At 44.1% G+C, this 17124-nt stretch overlaps 1 protein-coding gene across 5 annotated transcripts in view; it reads left to right on the top strand.

The window, feature by feature from the left end:
* Nucleotides 1–17124, top strand: part of SMOC1 (SPARC related modular calcium binding 1) — a 193685-nt gene that overhangs the window by 88503 nt on the left and 88058 nt on the right. For all 5 annotated transcript variants that reach the window (XM_030559690.1, XM_030559689.1, XM_030559687.1 and 2 more), the window contains exon 4: nt 11660–11759. In XM_030559690.1, coding sequence (XP_030415550.1) covers nt 11660–11759 — 100 coding nt within the window. The remainder of the gene's footprint in view (nt 1–11659; nt 11760–17124) is intronic.

The following is a 17124-nucleotide window of genomic DNA, read 5'->3' as shown; positions in this document are numbered from 1 at the left end:
CCACCAACTGTTTTTGCGGCTGCCATTCTTCCCGGTGTCCACCAGAAAGAATCTCCTTGTATAAAAGTCCTTGGTCTGTAACAAACCGGGATCAATTAGAAGAGCTGAGAGGTGGTGGGGTGCTCCGTGCCACCGCCCATGCTTTCTGAAGGCTGTCATCTGCTTCCTGCTCAGTCTGGAACTGTTCCCTTGAGGCTGGGGTCACCAGTTCTTCCTCAGACTGTGGACTTGGGCTTGGTCCCTCTGGAAGCGATGTAGGTGATGGGGTTGTTTCCATTGCTGGTGAACCGCTCTCCGCTGGTGCACCTGCGGGTATTTTAGGCTCTGGCTGAGCCTTTTGGGTATGGCTGTCTGTTGCTTCTGCCAGTTTTGGCTCGCTGGCACCCTCTGGCATTGAGTTTGAAGATGTGGTTGCAATTGCTGGTGCTGGTTGCTGTTCCAGTTCCGGGCCTGGGACTGGAGGTGCTGTGGCTGTTTCAGTGGTTGGCATGGAATCCGGGTCCACTACCTCTGTCTGGGTCTCTGGTAACACAGACGGGGCGTCTGTGGACGGCTCAGGAACAGGAATGGGTTTGGAAGCTTGCCTGGTTTGGCTAAGTGTAACCATTCCCACTCTCTTGGCCCACTTCACCTGGTTGGCCATGTCTTCCCCCAGTAGCATGGGGATAGGATAATTGTCATAGACTGCAAAAGTCCACATTCCTGACCAGCCTTTGTACTGGACAGGCAGTTCAGCTGTAGGCAAGTCTACAGCTTGTGACATGAAGGGGTAAATTGTCACTTGGGCCTTTGGGTTGATGAATTTGGGGTCTACGAAGGATTGGTGGATAGCTGACACTTGTGCCCCCGTGTCTCTCCACGCAGTAACCTTCTTTCCGCCCACTCTCAAATTTTCCCTTCACTCCAAGGGTATTTGCGAGGCATCTGGGCCTGGGGATCTTTTGGGTGATGGTGGTGTAATGAACTGCACTCGGATGGCGTTCTTTGGACAGTTGGCCTTGATATGTCCCAGTTCATTACACTTAAAGCATCTTCCATCTGATGGGTCACTGGGTCGAGGTGAGTTACTGGAGACTGGTGAGGTGGAAGAATACTCTGTCTGTGGCTTTACTTGGGTTGTAGGTGGGGTTTTTGGCTGCCCTTGGTTGTAGGGTTTATGGTCGGTGTGCCCTCTGGGGTATTCGTTCCCCTTGACAGTAGCTTTCTTGCTTTCTGCCACTTCCATCAATCTGGCTCCAATCTCCCCCGCCTCGGTGAGATTTTTGGGTTTTCCATCTTGTATGTACCGTGTTATGTCCTCAGGAACACCATCCAAGAACTGCTCCATTTGTATGAGGAGGTGCAGTTCTTCCAAGGATTGAATATTGTGTCCTGATATCCAGGCCTCATAATTTTTCCCAACTTAGTAGGCGTGTCTGGGAAATGACACATCTGGTTTCCACTTTTGGGTTCTGAAATGCCGACGAGCATGATCCGGGGTTATCCCCATTCTTTATCTGGCCTTGGTTTGAAAAAGTTTATAGTCGTTCATGTTCTCCTTAGGCATTTCAGCTGCCACCTCTGCTAAAGGTCCACTGAGTTGTGGCCTCAATTCTACCATGTACTGGTCTTCAGAGATGCGGTACCCAAGACAGGCTCTTTCAAAATTTTCCAAGAAGGCCTCGGTGTCATCACCTGCCTTGTAGGTGGGAAATTTCCTGTGCTGTGGAACAATCATTGGCGCAGGGCTGTTAGGGTTGGCTGTGTTTTGCTTAGCCTTTTCTAATTCCGTGGCCTGTCGGTGGGCTTCCCTCTGGAGTTCCCACTCTTTCTCTTTTATTTCCAGCTGTTTTTGGTGGTCTGCATCTTTGGCTTCTTGCTCTCTTTTGTAGGCTGCCTCTCTGGCTGCTTGTTCTCTTTGGTAGGCCACCTCTCTGGCTGCTTGTTCTCTTTTGTAGGCCACCTCTTCTTCTTGTAGTTTTCTGAGGTGGGCTGCATTTTTGATCTGTTCTTCTCTTTCTTTCAGCTCCATCTCTTTTTGTTTTATTTCTAGTTCCTGTATTTTTTTTCCATCTCTCGCCTGTGCTCGGCGTCTTTGATTTGTCCTTCAGCCTCCATTTTTGTCTTGTTAGGCATGGTTCCTGTTTTCTTGTGTTGGGGTGCCCTCCGGTGTTTATTGTCTGAACTGCAGGCTCTGTTGTCTCCTGGGGTCTGCCTAGCAACAGTGCCTTTTTCCCTTTCTTCCTCTAGCTAATCTTTTCAATGTAAAGTAAACCAGAAAAACCACTTTATTTGCATGTGTATAGTGCTGGTATTTGACTCCTAATGGGAGTGCTATTGTGTGACAAAAGAACCGTAATAGTCCCTTAATGGTTCCTTGCTTAGTATGCAAGCCAAAAATTGCTAGAGAGAGCAGAAAAAAAAATTCTCTCTGGTTCCTTTTAAAAGCAAACCGTTCCTCTCTGCTTAAAAGCACCTAGCAGAGAAAAGAAAAATGTAATATTCCTTCTGGCTTCTGGATTCTATCTTTCCCACAAACGCTGCCACTCATATCATAACCTAGTCCCAGATTTGGACCTTAGCGTCAAAATTATGGGGGTTAGCATGACAACCTCCAAGCTTAGTTACCAGCTTGGACCTGGTAAAGCTGCCACCATCCAAAAAATTAGAGTGTTTTGGGGCACTCTGGTCCCCCCAAACCTTCCCTGGGGACCCCAAGACCCAAATCCCTTGAGTCTCACAACAAAGGGAAATAAACCTTTTCCCTTCCCCACTCCAGGTGTTCCTGGAGAGATACACAGAAACAAGCTCCGTGAATCTAAACAGAGGGATTCCACCCTCCCCGTTTCCAGCCTTGGAAAACAGAAGTACCGAGAGCTAATCTCTCTCCCCCCCTCACCCAGAGGGAATGCAAAGTCAGGCTAGTAAATCTAACACACACAGATTTCCCCCTGACTTCTTCCTTCCACCAATTCCCTGGTGAGCACAGACTCAATTTCCTGGAGTTCCCCACTAAAGAGAAACTCCAACAGGTCTTAAAAAGAAAGCTTTATGTAAAAAGAAAGAAAAATACATAAAAATGGTCTCTCTGTATTAAGGTGACAAATACAGGGTCAATTGCTTAAAAGAAATATGAATAAACAGCCTTATTCAAAAAGAATACACTTCAAAGCACTCCAGCAACTATACCCATGTAAATACAAAAGAAAAACAATAGAAACCTTACTGCCTTACTATATTTGTACTTACAACTTGGAAACAGAAGATTAGAAAGCAGGAAACAGAAATCCTCCCATAGCCGAGAGAGAGAGACAGGCAGAAGACCAAAGAACAAAGGACTCACACACAAACTTCCCTCCATCCAGATCTGAAGAAGTCTGGTTTCCTGATTGGTCCTCTGGTCAGGTGTTTCAGGTACTTCTTTCCAGGTGTAAGAGACATTAACCCTTAGCTATCTGTTTATGACAAAGGGTATATTGGTAGAGCTGCAGGAGGGACCCAGAATTGAAATTAAAATAGTAGAGGCTGCCGTAGATCAGGATTGAGCTGCTTTTTCAGAGTTATGTGAAGGAAGATCGCACACAGGATACAACTGCTCTGTCCCTTGCTCGCTTAAGCCATTGCTATATTTTCCTACTTCTCCAAAGTCCTGGGCTAGTGCTCTAGCCACTGGGCGATCCTCCTTACTCATGTGTGAGATAAGTGTGGTTTGCTGGGAAGGAGGCAATTGAGACAAAAAGAGCGATTTCCTCTGTTGTTCCCTGAAGCACTATTACAAGGAGGACAGAGTGGGCTCAGATGACTTGCATTCATTACTGTTGCCACAAAGAGCTTCAGAAAACCCTTCTCTGATGTTTTGGGCTCATCTTTCAGATAAAAACCATTTGTTTCCTCTGCAGAGTCCAGGGCGTTACAAAATGAGGTGAATGAACCCACCTTAACATTGAGGTTCAGTCACAAGCTATCCAGATTTTTGGACACATGTCTGAGAGCAATCTGAAAGTTGAGTGCTTCCAGAGAGCCCAGAAATACCACAGGAACAGTCTCTCATAGCATTTCAGTACTTAGGTCCTGGGCCCATTTGGAACCCAAAATGCAGAGAGACTAAAAATGGAAAATGAGTGGTCAGGAGAGTGGAAAATTCATTTGAAACTCAAAAATTAACTAAGGTCATTCTAGCTCTTAGTTCTAATTGGTTCACCCATCTCTAATCACAAGGGAAGGTGTAACACACACGGTCAGAAAGCAGAGTTGCTTTGAACAAAACCAATGTCTATCCCTTTTTCCTCCCGGGGTCCAGTTAGACTCGGTGGTAATCAGGAGGGCATCAGGTAGTGTCTCTCCTCTACTTGCCTGCTGTGATCAAGAAGAGTCCACACTACCACCATTTCAACCCTTCCATGTGGGTAAATTATTTCCCATCACGATAATTGTCAACACTTAACCCAGTGTAGTACAACCAGGCTGATGAAAAGCAAGTTTTATTCACAACACAATATTTGATTTGATTTAATTGCATGCAATTGAGAATTAATTCATGTTGGGCAAAGTTGTAGTTTACTTTAAAATGATTTCTATTTCCAGTGTGGTAGTGGTGGTGTCTTTTTTTTGTTTGGTGGTAATTCCTTTTCAAGCTGCATTGAACCTGTTGTGATCTGATCTTCCTAAATAACACAGACTGTACTGGGTAAGCTGTACTGCTTTGCTGCTTAGTGCCATAGGGCTTGTTGCCATGGGCTCAGGGAGAATTACATTCTTCATAGTTTTCCCCAAGCAGGTTTTCAGAAAAGGTCGTTGAAGTTTAAACAAAATCAATTACAGACAAACTAAAGTGAGTGTTACTAATCACATTGCTGCTTTGGGTGCATGGCTTGGTGTGGCTTTTCATGGCATGTCTCCTTTTGTCCCTTCTGTGTCCACTGTCAAAGTTGGACCCCGTTACTCGGCAAGCTGGCAATCCCAGAGAAGCAGCATTTTTTTTCAGTGCATTACTTTACTTGGAATTTCTCCATTCCAAGAAGCAACTGCTGGCACAGTGGTCTATCAGCCCTACAGTGGTACAGAGTGTGCTCTTAAATCTAGTGCTTCACTTACGCTTTTCTTAAGGTGACATGAGGCTTGGGAGTTAAGCTGATACTGATTGAGCAAAAGACATTCCTAACATGTTCAGCAAGCTCACATTTTAACATCATCCTATAGAAGGCTGATTTGATAAAACACTGTTTTATACCAGGGGTTCCCGCACAGTAACTTTATTCCTTACCAAAGTAGCCATTCAGACAGGACTTCTGCATGTTGCTTGTCCCTTAAAAGGGTGTTGTATTAGAAAAAGGGGGTGCCATCTCTCTGATTCCTTTTCCCTAGGGATATCAAAATATTGGAGCCCAATTCTGCAAGATACTAATCAACTCATGCAAAGTACTGAATGAGTATCATCTGCTCCCAATGACTTCTGTGGGAGCAAAGAATGTTCAGCACCTCACAGGGACTGAGCCCTAATTTTGTAGCATTTCTTATTGATTGGTTCTTTAGAATCCCCAACAGTAGAGCATCCCACACTCAAGAGGAGTTTCCTGAAGCAAACCAAAGACTATAGATCTCACTGTGGTCACATGTTGAGTATTCCTTACTTCTGTTTGGTATGCATTGTGTCAGAAAGATTGCAGTGGTTTTGTTACCAGTGAGAGGTGTTGTGGCTTCAAAAAGGATGTTGGAAAAATCTGAAGAGGATGTGGAAAAGAGCTACAAGAATGATTTGAAGTCTGGAAAAACATGTTGTAATGGGTTCTCCTCCCCCCCCCTCCGGGTGCCACCTAGAACTAGGGTACCACTGAGCCCACCTGACCCACTAACTTGGGCTCTCTTTACACTATACTGCTGTGACAGGCTCTCAAGTCTCCTCTAGCACACACAGAGGTAGGGACATACTCAGCTGCAGCTTCACACAGATGCTGAGATCAGCTCTGAATGGGAAGACCCCGCTAAGGAACTGCCTAGTTACTTAACTGCACACCCCCCTTTGAAGGGTAAACCCAAAATTTATATCCTCTTGCACTGCGCAGGGAACTGTACAGTGTAAGCTCATGAAATTCGCCTCCTCTCTCAGTGTGGAGGAATATATGCAACAGCTTTGTGTCCTGTTAGGATTTCCATACACTGGTTTTTAGACACAATAAAAACACATTAACTACAAAAGAGAGATTTTAAGCGATAAGGTATAGCAAGCAGATCAAAGCAGATTACCTAGCAAATAAAACAAATGCAAGCTAAGTGTAATATACCAAAGAAATTGGATATGTGTAGCAAATTCTCATCCTAAATGTGTTTAGGCAGATTGCAGAGATTCTTGAAGGCAAGCTGCACTTGCTTGCGGATTAAAACTCCAGGTATTCCTTTCACAGGCTAGGAATCCCTCTAGCCTGGGTTCAACCCTTCTCCCACAGTTCAGTTGTTGTTGTTTCTCAGGTGTTTCCCTGACCAAAGGAGACGCTTGGAATCAGTGAAGAAGAACCATGATGATGTCACTCCTCTGCCTTAAATAGCTTTTTCATATGGCTGGAATCCTTTGTCTCCCAGTTTTAGTTCTCGCCCCTTTCAATGGAAAAACACTGGTATTCTATGATGGAGTCCAGTACCAGGGGACTTGGTCACATGTCTGTGTAGGGCCATAGCAGCCATGACTTGGAGGCTGTTTGTAGCATCCTCAGGAAAGCTCCCCAGTGGGAGATAAGCATTTTATTAGACCTATTGTTCTTTCTAATGGCCCTTCCCAGCCAACCATCTTGACTGATTGCATTCTGTCTAGTGAGCATTCCCCAGGTATGAACACATTTGAAATAGATGCATAGATAATATTTTCTAACTTCGGATACCAAAATGATATATGCATACAAATAGGATAACCCTATTCAGTGAATTATAACCTTTTCAATGATATCTTACATGACTTAACTTGTATAAAATACATGTTATGCCATAATCATATCATATATATATATAATATTACTATGAAGAATATGGGGCTATCATAACCTTAGTCCCAGATTTGGACCTTAGCGTCCAAAATATGGGGGTTAGCATGAAAACCTCCAAGCTTAGTCACCAGCTTGGACCTGGTACCTGCTGCCACCACCCAAAAAATTAGAGTGTTTTGGGGCACTCTGGTCCCACTGAAAAACCTTCTCTGGGGACCCCAAGACCCAAATCCCTTGAGTCTCACAACAAAGGGAAATAATCCTTTTTCCCTCCCCTCCCTCCAGGTGCTCCTGGAGAGATACAGAGACACAAGCTCTGTGAATCCAAACAGAGTGACTCCCCCTCTCCGTTCCCGGTCCTGGAACAAAAAGGACTTTCCTATTCCCCCAGAGGGAATGCAAAATCAGGCTAGCCAATTCAACACACACCGATCTCCCCTGATTTCTTCCTCCCACCAATTCCCTGGTGAGTACAGACTCAATTTCCCTGAAGTAAAGAAAAACTCCAACAGGTCTTAAAAGAAAGCTTTATATAAAAAAGAAAGAAAAAATACAAATGGTCTCTCTGTATTAAGATGACACAATACAGGGCAATTTCTTAAAAGAATATTGAATAAACAGCCTTATTCAAAAAGAATACAAATCAAAGCACTCCAGCACTTATATTCATGCAAATACCAAAGAAAAGAAACCATATAACTTACTATCTGATCTCTTTGTCCTTACACTTAGAAACAGAAGATTAGAAAACAGAACTACTTCTCCAAAGCTCAGAGAAAGCAGGCAGCCAGAAAACAAAGACCTCAGACACACAATTCCCTCCACCCAAAGTTGAAAAAATCCGGTTTCCTGATTGGTCCTCTGGTCAGGTGCTCCAGGTGAAAGAGACATTAACCCTTAGCTATCTGTTTATGACAGGGGCGTAGTGTGTCACATGCCTCCTAGTGAAAGATTTGAGTTCAATGTATTCAGTTCACCCAAGAGAAGGTAAAAGGTGATTTTGGTATCTGTCTTCAAGTACCTACGTGGGGGAGGATTTCTAATGATAGGTAGCTCTCTAAACTAACAGAAAAAGGCATAATGAGATCCAGTGATGGGAAGCTGAAGCTAGATAATATTCAGACCAGAAATCAGGTGCAAGGTTTTTAAAGTGAGTATTTAACAATTGGCAGCACTTACCTAGGATGTGGTGGATTTTCCATCACTCGAAGGCTTTGAATAGAGACTGGATGCCTTTCTAAAAGGAATGCTATAGCTCAAACAGAAGTTATGGTCTTGATGCAGAAATTTTTGGATGAGGCCTGCATTATACAAGAGATTTGATTAGATCTAATGCTCCTTTCTGGCCTTAGTAATCCATGAATCACTGTAGACCATCTTTATAGTTGGTTTTACAGTATCTGTTAGCTGCATCTGAATAAAACTGGAACTGGCACCATGTGTATGTGCAGGCATGTACACCACATGTATAGAGTAGCTCCACTCTGCAATGTGCTCTGAAGACAGCAATTGTTTTCTTTTCATGTGGAAATGTTGTTCTGAATGTAAAAGGAATGTTTCTCTTGCCTCTCTTTCCCTCCCCCCACTTCTCTTTTATTATTGAATGAGCCAGGAAATGTTTGTTTTTTGTTTCTAATCTGCTATTGGATATGAAGCAGTTATCAAACACCCTGTCTGAACAGCAGTCACTGTGTCGTCTGAACATTGTTGTGTGTTTGTTTTTTAGTGCAATGTTGCTCTGAGCTGTTCCAACTCCACATCAGGCACCCTAGTGCTTCTTTATAAGAAACTTCTGTTTTCCCTAACTCAAAAGACTGGTTGAAGCTAACCCCAAACTACTGTTCAGCCCCCTAATATCTACTTCACACATGCACATGTGACTAACTCCTCTCCCATTTCCAGTTTATCTTGTGGCAAACAACCCCTTGATTCTCTTTTGTCAAATCCATTGTGAAGGGGTGATCCAGCCAGCTTGTTAAAAGATTTTTAGAATGGTTCAGAATCTCATTCTGGCAACTCCAGTGTGGTATTGAAGAGATCCCAACAATAGTTTCATTCTCTGGACAAGAATTAAGAAGCAGAGGAGCCTGCCAGTGACTACAGTTTTAATGTTTTCATATTCTAATGAATTTGACAAGGGCAGGAATTTATTCATGGGGCCAGTGGCTGGAGTGTTAGCTTCTGTTTGATTTCACACATTGTACTGGGCGGGGGTAGGGTGGAGGATAGAGGGAGCCACTGTTGCAATTTTTAATTAATGTGGGTAACAGCAATAAAGCAATTTTTGTTGGGTGCATCCTTCCTGCTTTTCATTCTTCAATCAAGACATAATGGAGATGGCATATCCCTTACTCCTGAAGAATAGAAATTGCGTCCTCTTGCCTAATTACTAAGTCAGGTAGGAGCAGGCTTCCTTTTTTAAAGTTAATTTGTAGTACATAGCATAGTTCTGAAAATCTGTAAACTCCTTGTGGGGTTCAATCTCTTCCCCCCCTCAGTCATTCATATCATCATATCTGCTTGGGCTTTATAACTTAAAATGTTCAGCTGTCAGCCAGATAGATTCACTGTGGGTTCTGAAAGTCCAGCTGTATCTTTGACTCCTACGTCTTCACCAGTAATGAATATTCTGGCTGGAACTTAACTAACAATTTTGTTGACAATGCGTGAGACATAACAGGATCCATTGCTGTCCCCAATAACTGTTGATTTTCAAGGCTGAGGGGAGCTGAACTTAAAATGTTTCCAGTAAATCTGGATGATACTGAACGTTTATAGGAAGATAACACCCAAATTCGATTCTGCATTTCCACAAGAAGCCGATCTGTGGCATAAGGTCAGTCTTTTTCTGGGAAACTTTTTATTAAGGCAAAGTTACCATAATATGTTAATACTTTTTCTGACTGACCATGTTGTGTAGTCTGGCCATTGTGATTCACCCATAACTATCCCTCACCCTGCACAAAGTTGTGGATTGGATTTAAATAAGCATAAAAAATTCAGATACCAATTAGAAAGTGCACAACTGTTTGGAAAGCACCAAGAACTCTCAAAATTCCTGAGATGCAGGAGCTAGGTAAACATTTCTAACCATCACCTGGCTTGATAGGGGGGAGGGAACCTGGCCTTTTCCAATTACCTGCCATTAGAAATGGTGCTAGACCATCTACTTTCCTACCTTCCCTATAAATACTGAACATAGAAATGTAAGGTGAGAATGAGATGGGTTACATTCCTCCAGGCTCATAATTGCACTCTTTGGGTGCTGGACCACCATTGTTCTGACTCTTAAACATTCTGTGGTCAAGTCTAGTGTCCTGGACTTTAATCTCCCAACGTTGTGGTTTAGGTAAGCTTGAGGTTTCTAAAAGGTCTCTGTTCTCAATTTCCTGGGCAGTTGCCTGAGTCCCATGTGGGAGGGGGTTAAAAGAGGCATGGATGAGCCCAATATCAGCTAGTATGAGCCATGGATCATGGCACATAGTCTCAGTGCAGCAGCAGGAAGCTATCCAGGGTGCAATGATGGAGAAGCAATGTGATGCAGTGTTGCCAACCCTTGAGATTTTTATCATGCGTCTCATGACGTATGGTGGTGTACTTCAAGCCCTGGCTCCTGGAGATGTGAGGCTTTACATGAGGCTTTCAGCTTGCTTTTTTAATGAAAGTTTCCAGCCCTCATGATTGTGGAGAAAAGCTTGAAAATGGGACCCCAGGGTGTCTCAAACTCAAACAGAAAGCAAAGAAATGAACCTCAAGTTTTTTGTGGCAAGGGTTGGGGAAGCTTTTATTGAACCAGCATGCAATTGAGAGGGATAGTACAAACACCAGTCATATCAGTTTATATGTATGGATAATGGTAAGTAAAATGGTGGCATGAATAAATATGAACCAAAGGAAGGGACAGAGTGAGGTGTAATGCTACACACCACAGATAAAATGTAAAAGAGACTGCTAAGGGGAGATATGATTGAGGTCTAAAATCATGACAGGTGTAGAGAAAGTAGGTAAGGAAGTGTTTACTACTACTCATAACACAAGAACTAGGGGTCACCAAATGAAATTAATAGGGAGCAGATTTAAAACAAAGTATTTCTTCAAATAAAGCACAGTCAACCTGTGGAACTCCTTGCCAGTGGATGTTGTGAAGGCCAAGACCATAACTGGGTTCAAAAAAGAACTAGATAAATTCATGAAGGACAGGTCCATCAATGGCTATTAGCCAGGATGGGCAGGAATGGTGTCCCTGGCCTCTGTTTGCCAGAAGCTGGGAATGAGCAACAGGGGCTGGATTACCTGTTCTCTTCGTTCCCTCTAGGGCACCTGGCACTGGACACTGTTGGAAGACAGGATGCTTGGCTAGATGGACCTTTGGTCTGACCCAGTAGGGCCATTCTTATGTTTTCAGAGGAGATTCTGTCAGTTGCTTCAAGTCCTGATCTGCAGACTGGCTAACGGGTTAGAATAAAGCTGAACCTTTCTTTAGCCAAACATAAAGTACCACCGTTGTCTAAACCAGTGTCTACCAAAACTGAAAAAGCATTTTTTATTCACAATCTTTCATGCTGAAAGGATGGGCCTCCCAAGCTGAGGTTCACTTTGAAGATGCTGGGTAAGCAGAGATGCACAAGAGCTAAGGTTAGGAAGGCATTGTGGAGGATACTTTGAGAAATGAAGTGTCAGTTATTGCTCTTTCCTTTCCTGAACAGGTGCAATGCCATACCTACACTGGATACTGTTGGTGTGTCACTCCCGATGGCAAACCCATCAGTGGCTCTTCTGTGCAGAATAAAACTCCTGTATGTTCAGGTACTGTGGTGTGGGATTAAATAAGCATTTATTTGATTTAAAATATTGGTGGAAGAGAAAGGGGGGGGGGAGCTGTTCTGTTCCTAGTGCCACTAGTTCAGTATTTGTGAGTGACTTTACCAACTTGCCAAACTTAAGTTGCAGCTGTGCCCACTACTCCCAATCAGTTGTGTGCACCTTAGCCATATGGCAGCTTGTGTTCCCAATCTCTCTCTCATGGTTGTGGCAGCTCCATGGCTGATTGGAGTGCAGAGATGCAGTGAAAGACTTACAGAAGATAGTTAAGGTAGGGAAGTGAAACCGCAGCCTGGAATAGAGGGATGGGGCTATTTTTTACTAAACTGTACTTCAGAGGATTTATGGGCATGTTTAAAGAATGAGGCAATACAAGTTTAACTATGGTTGACATGGTAAGTTCTTTGTGGGAATTAAAGCTCAGCTACTATTCAGTTCATGCAGAAGGACAAGATAAAGTTAGAGCCTCTCTCTCTCGAGTTTCTCCATTGCCTCCTAACACAATAGACACAACTTTCAAGTGAATTACTTTCACTCCTCCAGTTTACTGACATCCTGACCCCTTTCGGTGTACATGGCTGCTGTTCCAGTTCCATGCAAGAGAGGGCTGCTAGATGTCAAGGTTTAGCACTTCTCTTACTCCAAGGGAAAAAAAAAGTGAGTGGCTTGCAGCAATGCCTGGAAACACTATAAAACAAGCTTCATTCCAGCTATTCAAAGCGCCATTGGCTCGACCCTTGTCTCTGGAGAGATGATCCCTTTAGAGGTGAGGTGTCTTGGAGTGGCAGTGAATGTCCAGCAGAATGAACAGTGTGTGAGTATACACAGGTGATAGTGGAGTCTGGAGAAGATGGAGTAGAGAATTTCCTGCCCATGCCACTGAACTAGTGCAACTCTCCTTTGTATCATGGCTATACTACTGAAAGCTGGCAAACTGGGTGATTTAATGGCATCAAACTCCAACCATTGGGTCAAATGTGAGATAACTAGAGATAGAGCACGAAGGCAGCAGTTCTATTAGTTTGCTGCTGTTAGAATGCTCGGGAGACCGTGCTCCAGTTTCTGCTATTGGTTACTATTGGTAGCTAGGCGGCGCACTGTAGGGTGAGAGTCTTGTACCTGAACACACAGAATTTTAATCTTTTATATTTAAAACTGATAGCAGACCCTCTAAAGCCAAATACTTAAAAAAAAAAAAAAAGATTTTTGGAGGCTGATAGGGTGACTTGATGGGGTTGTACATACCCATTTGTCCTTCGTTTTTCCCATCCTAGTCTCTGGCTCCATGAGCTGGCAGGTAGCACATACAGCACCCTGGGGTGGGTGGATGGGTGACTGCTTTGTGTAGCTCATTAGCACCCAGCTCTGATTTTGAAAAATGTTGAGTCCCCATGACATCTCACTAAAAAGTGGATTTGGAAATACTGTTTATGATCAATGTTGTGCTATGTTCAGAAGTGGCCTATATAAATTCCTCATACATCTATGGACTTGTGCCTGTTGATATGCACACCCAAGGTGTTTATCTTGAATGTATTCTTCACACTCACCTTGTTGTTTGTCCCTTATTCAGAATAGGACAGAAGTTTAAACAATTTTTTTTCTTCTCTTATTTGGTGTGATGTCAGCAGATGGCGTATGGTAATGAGGGAGCTCGGTGCATCATACTATAAAATTGGGGAGGTCACATTTTTTCCCAACCAGGAGTTACACAGATACCTGGCTCAGAATGCTGTAACTTGAGATACTAGATGTTTCACAGGCATGTTGTTTTCACACTTGGTGGGAGATTATAAGTTTTGAATGATCTTCTCTAGAAAATAGAATGCTACAGCAAATTGGCTTGCCTCAGAATATGATCTTCCTTTACATTTTTACTGTATAATTTGGTAGATTGGGTCTTTCTGATAGTGTTTTTTTCCCTCTCTTATAAGATTCACTTTGTTGTCACCAGGAAACTTGGTCTGTTTTTTGTAGGACACTTAAGTCCCTAGACCCTGTTGTATTTGTGTTTCCCACTGCTAATTCTAGAACAGCAGATTACTGACAAATTTATTCGGAAGGATGGGAGTCTCCCTTAAGAAGAGCCCATACACTGCTTAAGATCTGACCATGAGACTCATATAGGTCCTGCGCAAGCCTTTTGCTCTAGGATAAACTTTATATATAGAGCTCAGTTATTTTTTTTTATTTTTATTTTTGGTCACACACACGGAAGCCAGTGAAAGAAAAACAGAAATGGCCAAGCTGCATATCTTCAGTTTGGCTATTGAAGGGGTTTAGGTACAGGGAGCACTCTGCTCTTGATTTGATCCTTTTGTATTTGAAAACAGAGCTTTTCCTTTTAACTTTCACACTTCTGAGAGAATTGCCCAAATAGCCATTGTCTCTGATTACGTTGTTAATGTGAAATTGTTTGAGAGTGCCTCTTTATAAGGCAACTAAAGAAATAAATACAGGATGTTATCTTTCACATGAAGATTAGAAGGTGGGTTGTGTGGTGTTTTTTGTTTTTGTTTTGTTTTTTAAAACCCACCACTTTAAAATTAAATCCTGTCAGTAGTTCAGAGTCCTGTTTCCTCAATGATAGCTGGTGACATTCAGGGGTGGACTAAGACTGTCTGGGTAAATCCAGGCCCCATTTAGAGCTCTCCTCCCCAAACACACTGTCCCTGCTCACATTATCTTTCCCAGCCACCTGACTCTTCCTCCCTGACACTTACAAATTGACTCATCCTCTCATATCCCCTGTTCACAGTGACTTACTGATCATGCCCCAAACCCCCTTGGATTTACTCATGGTTTCTTACTGACTTGCTGCTACATTAAGCCCCTTCAAATCACGGAGTCCAGATACTAAGGCCTTGTCTGCACTATGGAGTTTGGTCAATGCAAATTTAAGCCAACAATCAAAAAATGGTATAATTACATCATTTGTGCATGTTCACACAACACTCCTTCTGTTGGCAGAGTGCATCCACTCTTGGTGTTGACAGTGAGAGCTGTGTTCTGTGGGTAGCTGTCCCACTGTGCTACTCGCCACCTTCTGCAGCTAAGAGTTGTGGGAAGGCAGAATGGATCACAGTGCATCATGGGTGTGGACTCAGTGTCTCATGATGCAGTTCTTTCCATCCCAGCATTTCATGGGCTTCTGACTGCATTTGGCAGCATTTTTCAACAGTCCTCTTTTTACTCTGCACCCACCATCTCTGTCTGAAAGGTTGGATCCTGCATTGCTCTCTACTGTTGTGGTCACTGTTATGGACACATTGCAGCTGGTCTTGCAGTATATCATGAGCTCCCAATCTGAACAGGAATCTGAGGTGCCTGGCCTGCTGTGTGCCTTGAAAAGAAATAGCCCCAGATTACTTTGGGCTTTCACAGAGCAGCTGAACATGGTGGACCATCACTTATGGGCTTAGGAAACAAGCACTGAGTGATGAGATCGCATCATTATGCAGGTCTGGGATGGCAAGCAGTGGCTGCAGAACTTTCAGATGTGGAAAGCCACCTTCCTGGAACTGCGTGCAGAGTTTGCCCCAGCTCAACAGCGCGAGGATATCAAAATGAGAGCTGCCCTGTCGGAGAAGTACATGGCGTTCACTGTGTGGAAGTTAGCGACTCCAAATTCCAAACTGATTTGCAACTGACCAGTAGCAGTCAGGAAGTCGACCGTTAGGGCTGTGTTAATGCAAGGCAATTAATCACATCCTGCTACAAAGGGCTGTGACTCTTGGCAATGTGCATGAAATAGCAGATGGCTTTGCAGCAGTGGGATTCCCTACCACTGTAGGAGCGATGGATGGCATGCATATTCCAATTTCGGCCATGGACCATCTTGCGATGGAGTACATCAATAGAAAGGGGTACTTCTCTATGGTATTGCAGGTGCTTGTGTATCACCATGGCCATTTCAAGACCTCAATGTGGGGTGGTCTGGGAAGATGCATGACGCACACATCTTAAGGAACACTGGCTTGCACAGAAAGCTCCAAGCAGGGACTTCCTTTCCAGACCGGAAGATTCCAGTGGGGGATGTTGAAATGCTCATAGTGATTCTGGGAGACCCAGAGTACCCCTTACTCCCATGGCTCATGAAGCCTTACGAGGTAAACCTGGACAGCAGCAAGGAACAATTCAACAATAGATGGGCAGGTACAGAATGACCACGGAATGTGCCTTTGGCCGATTTAAAAGCATGCTGATGGTGCCTTTATGGTAGATTAGACCTCATTGAGGAAAACATTCCCATGGTCATAGCAGCCTGATGCGTGCTCCATAATATTTGTGAAGCTAAGGGTGAAAAGTTTTCCCAGGATGGAGCATGGAGGCGGATCATCTGTCTGCTGGATTTGAGAAGCCAGATACTAGGGCTGAGGGACACAATGGGGGGCTATTCGAATCAGGGAAGCTCTGAGGCAATGTTTTGATAATGAAAGACACGTTGCTGGTGCTCTATATGGCCCTTTGCCATGCTTTAACTTGATGTCTTGCATGAAAATTATGGTGATTTCTGACTAGGATATGTAGTCAGCCAAATGATCAAACTGCTACTATTGGCAGCAACCACTGTGTGTAGAAGACAAAGGAAGATTGGTTATCTTTCAGAGTTTGTTTTTATTAAATACCAATTAACACACACAAGGCTTGTTGGATGGAGTAGTGTAGGATCTCAGAACTGTGCATAAGTCCAGCTATCATTTTGGAAACTGTCTGAAGGTGTGGAGTGAACAGGGTACTGAGACAGTCCAGGAAGTTGCAGGGAGTGTGTGGGAGTAGTTTTTGGAGGGCACAGAAAGCAGTTTTTTGTATTGACTGCGAGGTGGGGAGGGAGGGGGAGAGGCAAGCATGCATGTGTTCTGCCTGGAATGTGATTAGGGACTTCAACATCTGTTTGCACCTCCATCACTTTTATCATCCACTCCTGGCCATTTACAATTCACTCATCACTCTCCTTTCTGTCCTGCCTTTCTATTTTAAATTTTTCCTTCAGAGTCTTTCCACTCCCTGTGCTCTTTTCTGCCTCCGCCCCCCACCTATGAGGATTGGAGGCGGCTCCTGGGCAGGGAGGAAGAGGGCTCCATGTGTTGCCTCCAGGCACTGCCCCTGGCAGCTCCCATTGGCTGGGAACAGGGAACCACGACCAATGGGAGCTTCGGGGAAGTACCTGGAGGCGCGGCAAGGACAGCACACATGGAGCCCTCTGTCCCTCCTTTCACAGGGGCCGCAGCGCTTCTGGGAGCGGCTCGGGACTGGGGACAGGGACAGGGACAGGGCAGGCATGCAGGGAGCCTGCCCTGGCCCTAGTGTGCGCTGCTGCCACCCTGGAGTCGCTTGAGGTGAGCGGTGC

This window comes from Gopherus evgoodei, chromosome 4 (genome assembly GCF_007399415.2).
Source record: "Gopherus evgoodei ecotype Sinaloan lineage chromosome 4, rGopEvg1_v1.p, whole genome shotgun sequence".
In the NCBI taxonomy this organism is placed as follows: domain Eukaryota; kingdom Metazoa; phylum Chordata; order Testudines; family Testudinidae; genus Gopherus; species Gopherus evgoodei.
This window is presented reverse-complemented; position numbering and strand designations above follow the sequence as displayed.